Genomic DNA, 16,640 nt, shown 5'->3' with positions numbered 1-16,640 from the left:
TTGGCCAGGAATTCTTGACAAGAGATATTTTACACTCAATGGGAATAATAATAATAAATTAAATAATAAATAATAATAATAAAATTAAATAAAATGAGTTAGAAAATACTGATGAAATGAGACAGACTAGACATGGAATGTAGAGTAACCTGAATTCCTTATGTAGCTGCTTCAAAAACACTACAATGCTAGCCATTTTACATAGGCAAAGAGACTAATCCATTAGGCTCATATGTTTGGCAAAAGCTAAGTGCTGATACCTCATCAGGCCATTTTTTTTAAAAGTCAGCAGGACAGCCATACTGTATGTGATTTGTTCTTTTGTTCCTGATTTTATCAACACTCTGTGTGGAGAATTACATTTAGTTTTCCATTTTAAATACACATTTTCTTAATTTCCTATAATGTCCTCAATAATGTGATCTATTATTTCAGTGACAGAATTCTGATGAGTCAAGTTTACCAAAATCTTTGTCAGTTCTAAAGATCTGACTCAGAGCCCCAAGTACTTTTCTCTGTTCAAGTGTTAAGGTTTAATAGCTCATGGACTATGGAAAGCATCACCAGTGGGGGGGCTGGAATGGGGAGGATAGAGATGTTTCCTGCAGAGCTCCGTATTACAGCAGTACTAGCAGTATTCAGTAAGGTTACAAAGATGACTCAAAGTTGCTTTATAATTGATACAAATCATGTCCCTGTATTGGCATCAAAAAGGAGAATAACCTCATCATAAAGTGGACTTGACTGTATTTCTGCCTACAATAAATGTTAGAAGTTACTAATTACTTTTACCGGTATTCACAAATCATCATCCCCAGTTGTTCTGTTTCTGAACAAAAGTGACTCAGGAATCTGTTTTATTGTGACTTATCTCTATTGCATAATTTGCATTTTTTTTAAATTTTGGTATTATCTTAGTATTTTTCTCATCATGTGTGCACATGACACACTGCAAAAACATCATGATGCTCAGTGTTGATTGGTATTACAAATTAGATAACGATGTGTAGGTAGTCAATAGTGTTGGCTTTTTCAAAAATACAAAAAAACATAATCAGTTCATTTCCGGCTTATTGTCATGCTTGATCGACATGCAGCATGTTGTCACTGTCCTTGTCCAATGGCCCGAATCTCGGTCTGTAGCTTATATAAAATATAAACTCACAAAATATAATATGTACTGATGTGTGTGAGAGTTGAATGTTTCTTCACATACAATTTTGCATAGTTGCTCAGATTCATTTCTCATGTGATTTTGCAACCACTAAACTCATTTAAAGTAGTTTTTGGAGTTTTTAAAGTGTTTTTTTTGGGATTAGAAAGAAAAGAACCTTAGGCAAAACTGTACAACCTTTTTGGACCCATACATTTATCACGAAAAAGGGTTTACATGTAAATAAACGGAAGAACAGTGACTTTTGGAAATGCAATTTAACTAAATAAAATCCATATATAAAAACATACATTATCTTAGACAAAAATCCTAATCCAGTGAGACAATGAAATTGTCAGACAAAATAGTTGTGGAAAGGAAAAAATGCTGTGCCAGAGGTCTTGGATGAGATCCCACCTTAATGCTCACATTTAAATTTTGTTTGTGCTGATGAAGGAGTCCTCCCACCAGACCCTCCCCTCTCCTTTTCCTGATGAGAATTGCAGTTCCTGTGTCAGCAAGGTTGCAGATGAGAAATTATAGCTGGGCAAAAAATCTTTTTCTCCCGGCGTACATTTCACAGGTCACAAAGCAGTGTGTCTTCCTGATTCTTACATTTCTCTTAAGTTTTGCTGCAAATTAAAGTTTTTTTTGAATCGCGGGCTAAAAGACTTTTAATGGTCTATGTAGCTGCTACAGTATTATGCTAAATACAGTATCTCAAATTGTTTTTCTAAGCAATATAAACAAGCATATATCTTGAGTCTAACAATACACCGAAACTGGTATAAGACTCTGCTTTAACTTATTGTAAAATGTCACATACCCCATACAAGAAGACAGACTTGCTGTAACACTGAAAACGCTGAGTTGACTGGTCACCACTATTCACAGCTGCAATACACTTATGGTCAAGAGTCTTGTACTTTTTGTCCCATGTGTAATAACTGCTTGTGAGAAAGTTATTTACTATTGCTTATTATTTTTCATCATCTTGGATACTGTTATTTTGGGATATTTATTTTGTTATTATTTGGTTTAATCTGGATGTTGCCATTAAGGTATGTGGTTAGATTTCTGTATGTTGTTTCATTGGCATAGTCATAGTATTCTTTGCCATTATGTCATTTGTCTTTCACATAGGTGTGGTGTGTGATGTCATGACCATTATGGCCATTATAAAATCTGACAATGTACATTATTTAGTTTCCTACTTTTGAATTAAAGACAAAAAATAAACTATTCCAGTTTATTCTATATTATTCTACTGTATTATTCTGTTGGAGTGTTCTCCTCACCAAGTGACTTAATCCCTGTTGGTAGGTCATGTCAGGTTGGGGATAATGCACTGGCACAGTGTGTTGCTACACCCAACACACAACAAAACAGCTCAGGATCCCTGTTGGCAATCCCCTAGGCAGACACATGGTCCAGTTCCACCCTTCGGAAATGAACATCTATCTGCCGCAGTCAGGGGTTATGTGGACATCCCCTTGGGCTGGTCTGGCTACTCGGGTCCCTGGGGAATTACACCACATGGCTGTAGTGTTGTAACTGACATTCCCTTACAATTCAGGTAATGTGTCTCATTCAGGACTCCATGAGCAACTGCTTGTTAGACACAAAATCAAACCAGTGGTACCCAAGGATTCTCCGAAGAGACACAATACCAAAGGAGTTCAGTCTCCATCTCAGGCCACTGGATAGTGTCCATGTTTTGCAACCATATAGCAAAACAGGGAACACCAGGACTCTAAAGACTTGGACCTTCATCCTTTTGCAGAGATATTGGGAGTGCCACACACCTTTTAACAACAACCTCATGACCCCCTACATGCTCTCCCACTCTGTCTATTGGCTTCATAGGAAGAGTCACCAGAGGCATAAATGTCGCTGCCGAGGTAAGTAAGCCTGTTGACAAGGTCAACAATCCCTCCGCAGACAGACACACTGCTGATGGTTGTGCCCAAGAGGTCATTAAAGGCCTGGATCTTGGTTTTTATCCAGGACACTCACAAGCCCAGAATTCTAACTCAATCTTTCGGGAGCCCCATTCAGAGACTCTGTTGACTCTGCAAAGATCACATCATTGTCGGCAAAGTGAAGATCAGGGAATCTCTTTTCATTAACAGATGCCCCACAGCCACTGAACAGAGTGGGAGCAAGAACAGCCCCCATGAAGAACCCCAGAATCACCTGGGGAAAATGCAACGGTTCTGCCTCCACTCTGCACAGCACTCACAGTACCAATGTAAAGGCCAGCCATGATATCCAGAAACTCTGGGGGGATCCTGTGAAGTCTCAGGATGTCCCAGAGGGCAGCTCAATCAACTGAGTCAAACACTTTATGAAAGTCAACAAAGGCTGCAAAGAAACTCTGCCGATATTTGTACTTGCGCTCAATGAGAATCCTCAGTGCCTGGATGAGGTTGATGGTAGACGTCTTAGGCATAAAACCAGATGGCTCTGGTCGTTGGTAGGTGAGCAAGCGATCCCAAATCCTACAGTTAGTAGAAATGCAATTCTCTTTTACTCTGACCTTTAGCAGCACTTAGAGTATGCTGCCGTTCTTTATTCTATATCATCCTACTGTATCAACTTTATACGGCCTGTATTTTATTTTCTATATTATGTACTGCATAGAAATCTACTGGCGCATCCTATTCCTCACTCACTAAGCCAACTGGGTAGGATAAACAGAAATGCAAGCCAGAGAAGCAAGCAATTAATGCAGTTTGGTATTACAATGTTCCAGATATTAATATTAAACAATCCACAACATACAACTTGATCGTGCTAGACTTTCAGTCTCAGACAGCACTGTTCTTGTGTTGCTGATCAATCAGCATTTTAGGCTCCTTTATGCACAGTCATGATGGTGGTGGAAGATCCCTAATCAGTTCTTCTACTAACCTTATAACGCTTACAGGGAGCATCGCCTTTCTTGTATTTGGCAGTTTCTGGCCTAATACCATTCACTCTTCCTTGTCACCTGAGGTGGGACATTGTCTTTAACCCAGGGTTCATAAAAATTTTTTTCTGTTTTCAAAGATTTTCTTAAGAATCACAGTAGAGAAAAGCTAAGCAAAATGACACCTTTTGGGATTAATAAAGTATCTATCTATCTATCTATCTATCTATCTATCTATCTATCTATCTATCTATCTATCTATCTATCTATCTATCTATCTATCTATCTATCTATCTATCTACCTTTTATTGGCTAACTAAAAAGATTACAATATGCAAGCTTTCGAGGCAACTCAGGCCCCTTCTTCGGGCAAGATGTAATCCTTTACATCTTGCCTGAAGAAGGGGCCTGAGTTGACTCGAAAGCTTGCATATTGTAATCTTTTTAGTTAGCCAATAAAAGGTGTCATTTTGCTTGGCTTCTCTCTACATTCATAATGGCTAACACGGTACAACACCCTAGTACTTAAGAATCACAGAAAAAGTAACTAAACTACAATACAAAAAATCTTCTTAGACTAAGGAATGCTAGTCTTCTAATGAAATAAACTGTTTTTTGTGGATGTTAAGAGGAGAAGCTGAGAAATTATTATAAAATTAAGCCAATTTCCCCAAATTTATTTGCCTTATGTAGACAGTACATGCAGCCCAATAAGTGAATCCAGATGGCCAAGCTGCCTTTCATTAATATATTTTTTTTAATAAAATTGATCTCTTTGATATTTTATACATATTTTTATGTATTTTAATAGCCAAGTGTTATTCTGATGGTTCCCCACCTTAAAACCTCAGCTGAGTCTAATTTGGCTGTGGCTATTCAGAAGCCTCCTTTATTTTGCTTTCAGTCTTCACGCTGACACAGCAGCTTCTGTGCATTTGAGTTTTTCTGTTGTGCCTAATGCCTAAAGCACACATTTACATTACAGACAACTCCTGTGTAAACATATCAATAAGAGCTTTTTGTTTTCTGTAGCATGTGCCTTGAAATTAGCTAGCCAAGCAACTTTCCTCCATTTCATTTCCAAGGCAATTGACCGACAGAGCATTATGGCAGAATGTTCAGATTTTTACAGTACTGTGAATAAAAATGTATCTTTTTTGTGTTTTACTTAATTGCATCTAGTTGAGTTAAACAACATTTTTTTCTGCTTTGTTTTCTTTGTTCCTTTTAAAGCACATGATTCTGTTTAGAGAGTGGTTGTAATATTATATGTAATTAGTCCAGTTTTGTTGAGTAGAATTGCAGCTACAGCTTTTATTCATACTGGAATTAAAAGATAACAAAACAGTAAAATTTCAGTAAATTAATTGTTCACTGTTGTGTTTTGTTCACTCAAAGCTGAGCCTTTCTGCATGAAAAGAACACAAATAGTACACTGCAAAAATGTAAATGTTTAATTTAAACCAGTGTGAGTTCATATTACCTTAACACAGGCCAGAAAAGCTATCAGTTACTTTTGTAGTAGTTGTCAAAATATACAAAGTTATACTAGCTGTATAATCCACCTAAGACAGGTTGAAATCTAAGTTATTAATGAAGAACTCAGTGTTAACGTCTGCAATGAGCCATCTATTGGAATGCATTTTGTAAACCATGTAATAATAAAATGCATTGCATTTGTCAAACCAACAGATTGCTCATCACAAACATTTGTAATAATAAAATGCTTTGCATTTGTCATTCTGACAGATGGTGCATCACAAATATTAGCACTGCTTCTACAAATTCCTTACCAAATGGCATATAACAGAAATATAGCAACCAGAGGGACACACAGATATTTGTCTTATTAAGGTGTTTGTAAGGTGATATAAAAATGGTGACCACGATAGAAAAGTTGCTTGATCCTATTGCTATATTCAGTGCCTATAAAAAGATTTGACCCCCTTGGAAATTTTCAATTTTAATTCTTATGGAGCAGTGGACTTAATTTGGCATATTTGACACTGAACAAGAGAAAAATACTCTTTAATGTCAAAATAAAAACAAAACTCTTTAAAATGGTCTAAATTAGATAGATAGATAGATAGATAGATAGATAGATAGATAGATAGATAGATAGATAGATAGATAGATAGATAGATAGATAGATAGATAGATAGATAGATACTTTATCAATCCCAAGGGGAAATATACTAGCTGTTTTTTTTACTCATTAATTACAAATATAGAGCACAAAATAATTGATCAAAAAAGTATTTACCCTATTCTAGTCAGAATTTGCTCCTTTAGCACCCATGACAGCCTTGAGTCTATGTAGCAGAGCAGGAGCCTAATCCAACAGAACAACAAGGTATGTATGACCTGTAGGGGGCATAGCATGAAGGCCAAATGTTGGTGGAATGGGAATATCCATTATATAGTCAGCTGCTATGCATCCAAAGTGGGATATAGAGACGAGGTGAAGGAGAAGTTTGGCGAAATGTTACAAGTTATGTCTCAGTATTGTAAATAAAAAAATGACTAACAAATAAAAACATAACTAATATTTTTAATTTCAAAATTAATAAACCAAGATTATGCCCATATATCTGTGTATAAAATGCTAAGGTCTGTCTGTTTGTCATGTAATTACTAATTTACTACTGTGGCTACAACCTTGACCTTGGTCTTGATCAAAAGCTTATGACCTGATACATTCTGGTAATTCAAAAATTGGAGGTAGCAACTTCAACAAACCAAGCTGTACTCATTGCTTTCTTACAGCAAAGTGACATGGCGGAAAGAAAAAGAAGATAGAAGACATCTGCTGAGCGTGGAACAAAGACCACCATAACAGGAAGACGAAGAGCAGTGCCATCTCCTGAGCATCAATTGTGGGATGCAGAATGCAAGAATAACAAAGACTGATAAATACAAGCAACTGGAGGTTTGCGTGTAACTCCTGGGGCTATAACCTTGATATTGGTCTTGATCAAAATCTAATGACATGATACAATCTGGAAATTAAAAAAAAAATCAGGTAACTGCAAACTCAGAAAACTGACCTGCACTCATAGGTTTATTGAGACAACATGATCAGCAAATGAAGTGACATGGCGGAATGAAAAAGAAGACCAGTGACATCTGCTGAGCATAAAGCAAATCAGAGGCAGATGATGTGCAAAGAAACACCATAATAGTAAGAAGAAGAGCATCATCATCTGATAAGTGTCAAGTGTGGAATATAGAATGCAAGAACAGCAAAGATGGAGAAATGCATCCAAGCAGAGGTCTGTGTGTTTCACTATTATTAAATAAAGTTTACAATAGTTTTGTTGTGCACAATACTCACTTTTTAATGCAAAATGGAATCACAAGTGCATTAGAATACTGACATAATGCAAGCACTTTGTGCTCAACTTTACTTGGAAAAGCTGATTCATAATGACAGCAAAATTCCACAGAAACTAGAAGAAATGGATGTCATCCATATTGTAAATCAGTACCAAGAAAAAGTCAAAACCAAAAACAGAGCATAAGAAAGAAGCAAAAATGATAATATTGTATGTACAGTATATAAACATCTTTCTCTTACATATCATGTAAAGCCTTAATAAGCTTTCCTGCTTGCAACTGAAAAACACTTTGAACAAATCTGTCAGTCCCATAGTGATTCTTAGTATTTATGTAATGCTTCCTTGAGCTTTACTTTGACTGTTCTAGTTTTGTAGAGTGCTTTCTCATACTAACTACTCATCTGTATGATATAAACCATTCCCTTACCACTAGATCTCTACAAGGCAAGTGTAAACTGACTAAAGATGGAGGAAATTAATATATAGTATCTCCTTAATTTCATGTGACACTAACACTCTAACATGAAATCTTAAGTCTACAACATAAAAATAAAAATGTTTTTGATTTTACGTAATAAATGAGGATACTTTTGTGAAGTGCCTGGATGGCGCTCTACTCTGTTCTTGGGACATGCCTTGATTTTTTTATAGCAGTGGCATTTAAAACTAGCATTAGCCAAACCAAGAACAAGAATGTTTCTTTCAATTTGTCTTGAGCAGTTCTTCTTACCTAATTTAAAACTGCATCAGCCTGCTTTCACAAGACAGATGTGCTTCCGCATTCACAGCAGGATTAACTAACCACTTCAAAAGACTGATGTGCTTCACCTCTTAGCTGATAATTAAGGTACCATATAATTAATTTGAAAGTGTAGCAGGATACATTTGCTCCAGATAAAAGACAGAGGGTGATACATTTAATCTTGTATAAAAATGAGACAAGAAGAGGTATTAGTATATCTGAGTAAAAAACCTAATTTACTTTATAATGAATTCATTAATTTTTCGGTTATGTTCCATTTTGCAAAACATGTGGTGTTATATTAATGTATGCACTTAAAGACAAAGTCAATAAAATATATATTTTATTAGTCTGTACTATCTAAAAATGCTATTTTTTATGTAGTCATAAATGCTAAATAATATGCCATAAATATTGTAAGGAAGTGCCTTCCTGGCTTCTTGTCTGTGCAACATAGCTTGTCAGCCATCTTATACAGCCCAACATCATTAACTTTCAGCTTACATTGTCTATTAACGTCCCTTTGAGCATATATGAGGAACTCCCAATTCCCAGTGACATTATGAATGTGAGTTAGTAAGACTGGAGAAACCCTGAGCTGCCATTTTTTCTTCTTCTTTCCAAAAGTAGTTCTAAAAACCAAAGTCAAAAAAGTGAAACATAGAGTCTTATCCAGAAAATCAACAAACAAAAAAGCACTTAACGCATTTATAACAATTAAGGTTTCTAGCCATAAACTCAAAAAACCAGGAAGCTGTTGAGCTGACCTATACCTTATAACCCGTGACATCACAGATTGTCAGGCATACCAACGTGGCTAGCAACTGTACATGACCAAGTGCAAAATGGTGGCACTCAGGTAAAAAACAAAATGGCCCTGTGTAAAAGACATCAATATATTTAACATCTTTAAATAAACAATTTTTCTAAAACATTATGACAATAAGATTCAGCAACCTTCAAAACCTTAAATGAACCAAGAAAAAATGAGAAGCAAAATTGTAAAAAAAAAAATACTTACAACAAAGCAAGTCATAATAGTGTTATACTTTGACAATATCACTATATTTGATGTCTTGGTGAGGATGCTGTTTAAGATGGCAGTGTGACAATGTTAGTGTTCAGGATTTTTATGGTAATGTTAGTATCCAAGTTTTTGATAAACCTCTTGAATTATTTAGGGTAATGGTCTTAAGGCATCTAGGACTCTTGTTTCGAATGTTTCACTTCCGATTTCTTGATTAACACTCTTAAATATCATGATTGATTACCTGTTTTGACTTTCTGGTATAGGACTTATGCTTGTCAGTCACTTGTCATTTTGTTATTCCATAGTTCTAAGTATACATTCTCCAGTTAAATTTTCATTTTATTTCACTTCTTTGGGAAAAAAAAAATCTCTTTGTTCACCACAGGGAGACATTGAAAGCCTACCCGAAGACAAAGAAAACAAAGAAAACAACACAACGACCTGCATGGTCTGTGCCTCTATAAATAAGGAAATAACAAAACTGTACTGAACTATTTCTTCATGGGCTTCTTTCAGCTGTTCTTGTTACAGGGTGTAAATCATCACCTTTAAAAGCAGAAGAATGCATTTTTTATATTCTTTTCATTGTGGCATTGATGATGACATTTAATGCTAGCATCACACTTCTTACTGGGGACATTTTGCCATTGCAGAGACTGTATGCGTATGTCAGTTTGTGACTTAGCAGATTGTCAGGTTATTTTATGACCAATACAATGAAGAATCCTTGTGTTTTCTAAAAGAATTTTAGGCTTCAGACTTTGAGTTGGTTTATATCAGTTATTAAAGTTCACCTCATCATTTTGACTACTGTGCATTTACTATAACATTGGCAACTACAAATCTCTGCTACTCAGTTTTCACTGCTAAAATTTCAAAACTGTGTCTCCTTTATCTATTTATTTTAGTACAGAGAGGAAAACGAGGCATTCTGTCTTGTTATACTGATTTTTATTCCACTTTTCCAGATGTTTTAGTTATTTAATCTGTGATTTCTAAATAAGCAGAGAATACTAGCGAATCCGACACTAAAGCAGGTGCAGCATTTCAGCATGAAGTGTTTATTTTAGGTAGAAAACTGAACAGCAAAAAAATGAAATAGTTGGAAAATGATAAGAAAAATAAGTTTTTAAGGAAATGGCAAATATACATTTCTATATTTATTATAAATGTAAATCTCACTCTTCTTGACCCTCACTAAATCATATAACATTTCTATGCTCTAATTAAAAAAAATGTAAGGAAATTGCAGTATAGGCTGTTGTTGGGTAAAGGTGTCTAATAAATACACAATAATAATCATAAATACTCTTTTACGTGGTTGAAGGAAACAAAGTGTTCATGTAAAAATGGTATATAGTATATCCAGTACAATAATAATAATTCACATTCTTGTTCCCACTCTTTGGCACCTTATTAGTGTATTGTGTTCATAAACTTAAAAAAATGCCAATATTTGTGATGAGGTATTAGAATTTATTAATTCTATTCTTTAATTAGGACTTGACTCTATTGAGTGAAATGATCACAGTGTCTATTGTTTTTGATGGTTGTTAAAAACATAATAAAAAGAAAAGGTTAAATGCAGTGGTAAGTGCTGTACTTTATTGCAGAATGCAATAGCATATTACTGAACAATAGACTGAAGCTTAGTTCTTCATTAAACAATTATAATGAATGTGTAATTCAGCTTAACTGGAAATGCTTTTCAGTTTGCTGTAGTGAACCATAAAACATTTTGTTTCTTTTCATTTTTACTGGTCCACATACAAAACACTGAAGTGTAACTCCCCATCTTTGTTATACTATATATAGATGCCACAAACTTACCCTGACTCCCATGAACCTGTCCCTCAGAACAATCCATGATAGTAGAAATACAAATGCTTTGTTGCAGCAGAAAAGAGTTGACACATCCGTCGTGTTTATTTTCCGTAGTGCAATTAAATAAAGATAATTTGTTAATGTCCAAAGAATGCCAAATGGAGCAACCTTCATGAAGAAAATCTTCACAGTCAAGCCATCTTCACCAAAAAATCGGCAGCATTCCCTGCATGAGAGAAAAGTTCAGGCCGTATTAGATATCTGACATAGATTTAAAATTTTTGTTTTATAAAGTTGCAGATCTGTAGTTTTGAGACTTTACTAAAATATAAAATGTATAGATTAGAACTGCTTCTAAGTGTAGTGACCACTTTAGTTCCTTTGGCTAAGGTGCAATTGTAATACACATACACAAACAATATTTTGTTCTTTTTGTTCTTTATTTCGTCTTATACGATTTCTCGTATTAGAAATTTGTTAGTTTTCGCATACCCCTTGGGGTTAGAGCGCAGGGTCAGCCATTGTACAGCGCCCCTGGAGCAATTACAGGTTAAGGGTCTTGCTCAAGGGCCCAGCAGAGTAGGATCTCTTTTGGCAGTGACGGGGATTCGAACCGGCAACCTTCAGGATACCAGCGCAGATCCTTAGCCTCAGAGCCACCACTCCGCCCCAAATATGAATGTCAGAATCCTTGTTTCCTTTTTTCTTAAATAAAAGCCAAGCCATAATGAGATACAAAGGGAGCAAAAACCAAAACATTAGAATGGTACGCTACTTAATCAAACAAACATAAACAATGTAACAGATACACCCATTTATTTCAAAATCATTACAGAGAAGACAAAGGAAAAACAGCAATGTGACAAATAAATAAATAAATAAATAAATAAACGAGATTCAACCAACACACAAAATAAAGAGAAAAAGAAGAATGTCACAAACAAAAAAAATCTAACTTTTTAAACTAGAACAATTAATATCATAACAGAGATAGAGTCCATCATAGTGCTCAGCATGCTTATTCTAAAAAATATTAATGAATTCTTGCAATGTTCCATTTTTTAAAAAACGTTTTGGTTGTATCCTCTAAAAGAGAATTAGATAATTTCCTGTCTGAGATAATGTAGAATGTTGCTTACCCACTGAGTTATAGAAGGTGTGTTGAGATCGTTCTAGTTGAGCAGGATAAGTCTGTGTGCTTGTAGTATGGTGTAGGCTCTTACAATCGATTACTCCCTATGCACTTGAATGCCAGCTCAGAGAACACCAAATATTGATGCTAAAGGATAATCAAGGTTGCCTGAGAAATACGGCATGTAAAGATTTTTGTCCAAAATAATGTTAGTTGCACTTTGGGTCTTGCCGTGGATATATTTTGGACAGTTTTAAATGAGAAAAATGTGATTGATTAAAAACCTTTAGTTGAATTATGGAATGCTGGGCATGTAGAGTGTATTCTATGTACTGTAAATCTGAATTTCAAACATTTTCTGAGATGCCAATTAAAAATGTTCTTTTCTTACTGTTCCCTAAGATCTTTGAACATGGATTCTTTAAAATCTATCTATATATATATATATATATATATATATATATAAAATCCCTATGTGCGTCCAGGTGTCCGTGTGTGGGTGTCTTCTGGTGAAGTGCGCATGCGCGGGGCACGGTGCGATGCACGATATTACTGTCAGAGAAAGTTAGAGGCGTTTTACGGAAATACAAACCAGTATTACTGTGAGAGGAAATTAAAGGTACACAATACAGTGACACATATTACAGCCACATACAAGCCAGTATTACTGTCAGAGGAGATTAAAGGCATATTACCAACGCGCACGCCTGTATTACCGCCAGAGAAAATTAAAGGTATATTACGGACATAGAAGCCAGCGGACGTACAAGACGGTATCCTTCAATAAGGGCGCGCACAGGCATCCTTCAATAAGGGCGCGCACAAAAAGGCGAGCCTCAAAAGGGCGACCTCAATTGGGTGCAGCGAATAAAGGCGCGTGTAAATAAAGATCTGCACCTTTGTTGCTCTTCACATATTCCAGAGCCATTTGAACTAAATTATCTACGAACGCCTTTATTCGCCGCGCTCAATTGAGGTCGCCCTTTTGAAGCTCGCCTTTTTGTGCGCGCCCTTATTGAATAGAGCCGTACAAGACAGTATTACTGTTGCAGAAAATTAAAGACACACAATACACGGCGGCAGCCCACGAAGAACGGTCAGCTCAGCAAGTAAACATCAACAAAAGAAAGGCTGAAAGAAAGAAAAATACGACCAACAAAAAGAATGAGGTCAAAGTCCCTTGCCATTTAATATAGACTGTTCCTACTAATGTTTATGCACTACTGTTCTAGCGCCTGTTATTGTAACGGGCTAAATGACTAGTATTTTTATATATTCTTGATTACATCTTGCCTGAAGAAGGGGCCTGAGTTGCCTCGAAAGCTTGCATATTGTAATCTTTCTAGTTAGCCAATAAAAGGTGTCATTTTGCTTGGCTTTTCTCTATATATTCTTAAAATGCTGTCTTCAACAAGAATAATCAGTATGGTATCTGGGATACATATTGGTGTGAGATGTGGAAAGCTGTACAGTACAGTACAGAATAGTAAAGTAGCCATGCAGTAGGTTTCTTTTAAAAAAAATTAAAAATTTGTATATATAAAAAAAGAGTGTAGCTGGAAAGTTAAATCTGGAATGTAATTTTTCATAAGATGCAAATGTATCGTCTATATAAAGATTTCTAAGTGTCTGAATCCCTAGCGTTTTCCATAAGTTAAATACTGAGTAGGTCTGAGAAAGTGGAAAAAGGTGATTATTAAGTATAGGTGAAACACATAGGAGCTTCTCTACCTTGAAATGTGTCCTGCACTGGTTCCATATTTTAAGTAACTGGTGGATGTCTGGATTGCTGGTAAACTGACGATAGTGTGCATTGACTGGAGCACAAAGCAGGACATACAAGAAAGATTTAGAACAGGATTTGTTTTCCATTATAATCCAGGCGGATGTGGATTCATGAATTTCTGCCAATTTCCATTATTTTTATTGTGTATATTTGCTGCCTAGTAGTAATATTGAAAGTTAGATAGTGCCATGCCACCTTCTGTTTTAGATCTTTATAGAGTCACATTTTTGGATCTGTGGCCGCTTTGAGAGTGGACAATCTGTTAACATAAAACAAAATATTTAAAATATTTCAAAAGAAAATAGTGAAGGTTTGAGAAATATCGATCTGTTCTGGTCAGAAAACATTTTAATGATGTTAATCAACAGTTTTGAAAATGTCACTTTTTCACTACTCAAAATACTTTACACTGTAAATAGGGAGCCATTTCAACCACTACTAATGTGTAGCACCACTACTAATGTGTAGCACCACCTGGATGATGCAGCAGCAGACATTTTTTTGCACCAGTATGTTCACCACACATTAGCTATTAGGTGGTAAAGGGGTGAGAGAGAAAGCCAATTAGAGACAGGGGGTAATTAGGGAACCAGAATGACTAGGCCATGGAGGGCAATTTAGCCAGGATATTGGGATACACTGTACTCTTTACGAAGGATCCCCAGGGATCTTTTATGACCACAGAAAGCCAGGACCTCAGTTTTATGCCTTGTCCAAAGGACAACAGCACTTTTACAGCACATTGTCCCATTCACTGTACTGGGGCATTGGGATCCATATTCAGACCACAGGTAAGCACCCCTTGCTGGTCTCACAAACTCAAGCTTTTTCTGGGCATTCTCTCATCCAAGTACTCAGGTGGATGACCTGTTCTGAAGTACATGTGGCATGGCTGCTGACTAATTGGTAATTAGAAATTGGTTACAAAATAAGGAAGTGGCTGGAAAGAAAACCTGCAGCTACAATGGCCCTCCACAATCAGAGTTTCACATCCCTGTACTGTGTATAGGCAGTTATGCTGCATAGGCTTTGGTGGTCTCCTTTTGATAAAGGTATACCACACCTTCCTTGGGTAATTGTTGAATTTTGCTTTGATTTATTAAATTTGATTTGACTATATGAAATGTTATCTGTGTCTAATTGAAATCAATAAACATATTAATGTATACCAAACCTTCCACCCATTTTCTGAATGTGCTGTTCTTCTTTACATGCCTATGATATGTTGTGGTGGGAGCCATTTTGGGAGGATGAGGCTTAAGGATTTAACTGACCCTGAATCACTTCGCTAAGATTTGTCTAAGATTTGAAGTAGACAAACCTTCAGTTTTTGAACTTCAGACTGTTTATATTAAATTTCAATTATTTTACTTAAACAAACCAGGATGAACTGAATTTGGAGATCTTTAATTACAGGCATTGCAAACATCCTTTCTTATACATTCTTCCTGTATAATACCAGTAACTTATGCATCTGTTCCAGTCGGTTTCTTTTTCAATTAGTTTATACCTTGGGAAGAGGTAATAAGAACAAATACCAGATAACCTGTTTTAATTAATTTATAGCCTTGGAAAGGATGGATGCTGAAAAAAGTTTAAGTGTAAACGCAGAAAATGAATCTTTAGTGACATGTTGCACTTCATGGTTTTGTATGCTTGGATCAAGTTTTGAACTAGTTTAATGCTCTGTAGTTGCCAAGAACATTTTCAGCAACATCCTTAAATGCCTTCTCTGAGATTTCCTTTAGCTCTGCATGCCAATCATTGATGGTGTGTCAGATTTGTGGACCGACGAAAATTCGTTCCTTAATTTTGGCATCAGTTATTCATGAAAATGTCTGTCTCAAATATTGAAATCCTACTTCTTTCCTTTGCCTTGCTTTTACAAAATGTTTCATCAGCCCAAGTATTGTATGAAGAGGAGGCAAGCAATATGACACCTTTTATTGGCTATCTAAAAAGATTACAATATGCAAGCTTTCGAGGCAACTCAGGCCCCTTCTTTAGGCAAGATGTAATGATGTCATGGAAATGAAACAACATCACTTGGTACTGCATTTCTAATAGCAGCGCCAGTACTTTTAGATCACCACAGATTTCCCAGTTGTAGTTGTCTACAATTGTCCATGCCTGGACTAAACAAAACAGCCTTATTTATATACAACATATTAGTGGACTTAAAATATGACATGAAACCACACAAATAGGTGATTGCAATAAAATGGTATGTAAAAAGAATATTTAAAAGTAATTTTTGTGATCAGCAGGACAGAATTCCTAAATATATACTGTACCCAAAGGTGTTCAAGAAGCAAAATTTTCTTTGTCCAATAATATACTATCAAAGTGGTTTAAATGTTGTTTTTTGTGTACTTTGTTCATTTTTAATGTTAACATTGTTGAATATTTATAGTGGTTTATTTATGTCTAAGCAGCTTTTGTTATATGCCATGTGTTTTGTGGGTGGTCCCCCAAGAAGCAGTCAAGGGACTGCCCTTAGCCCTATAAAGGTGTAGATAACCCACAGTCCCTTGTGGTTCACATTACTTTGTTTATGAAACATTTGTTGGGCATTTAGTTTCTATGCATTTTTCATCTTGTCCTGTGTGGGTGGTTCCCTAAGAGGCAGGGCCACCTGCCCATCACCATCAAGGGACTCCTTATAAAGCAAGGGTCACCAACTCCGGTCCTCGTGGACCACCTTGGCTGCAGGTTTTCATTCTA

At 35.9% G+C, this 16,640-nt stretch overlaps 1 protein-coding gene across 3 annotated transcripts in view; it reads right to left on the bottom strand.

The window, feature by feature from the left end:
- The window catches only part of slc35f3b (solute carrier family 35 member F3b), a 360,618-nt gene that overhangs the window by 24,386 nt on the left and 319,592 nt on the right, over positions 1-16,640 (bottom strand). For all 3 annotated transcript variants that reach the window (XM_028820728.2, XM_028820729.2, XM_028820730.2), the window contains one exon: positions 11,005-11,224. In XM_028820728.2, coding sequence (XP_028676561.1) covers positions 11,005-11,224 — 220 coding nt within the window. The remainder of the gene's footprint in view (positions 1-11,004; positions 11,225-16,640) is intronic.

Source organism: Erpetoichthys calabaricus, chromosome 15, assembly GCF_900747795.2.
Source record: "Erpetoichthys calabaricus chromosome 15, fErpCal1.3, whole genome shotgun sequence".
Taxonomy (NCBI): domain Eukaryota; kingdom Metazoa; phylum Chordata; class Cladistia; order Polypteriformes; family Polypteridae; genus Erpetoichthys; species Erpetoichthys calabaricus.
Note: the sequence above shows the minus strand (reverse complement) of the source record. Positions and strands in the feature narration are given on the sequence as shown.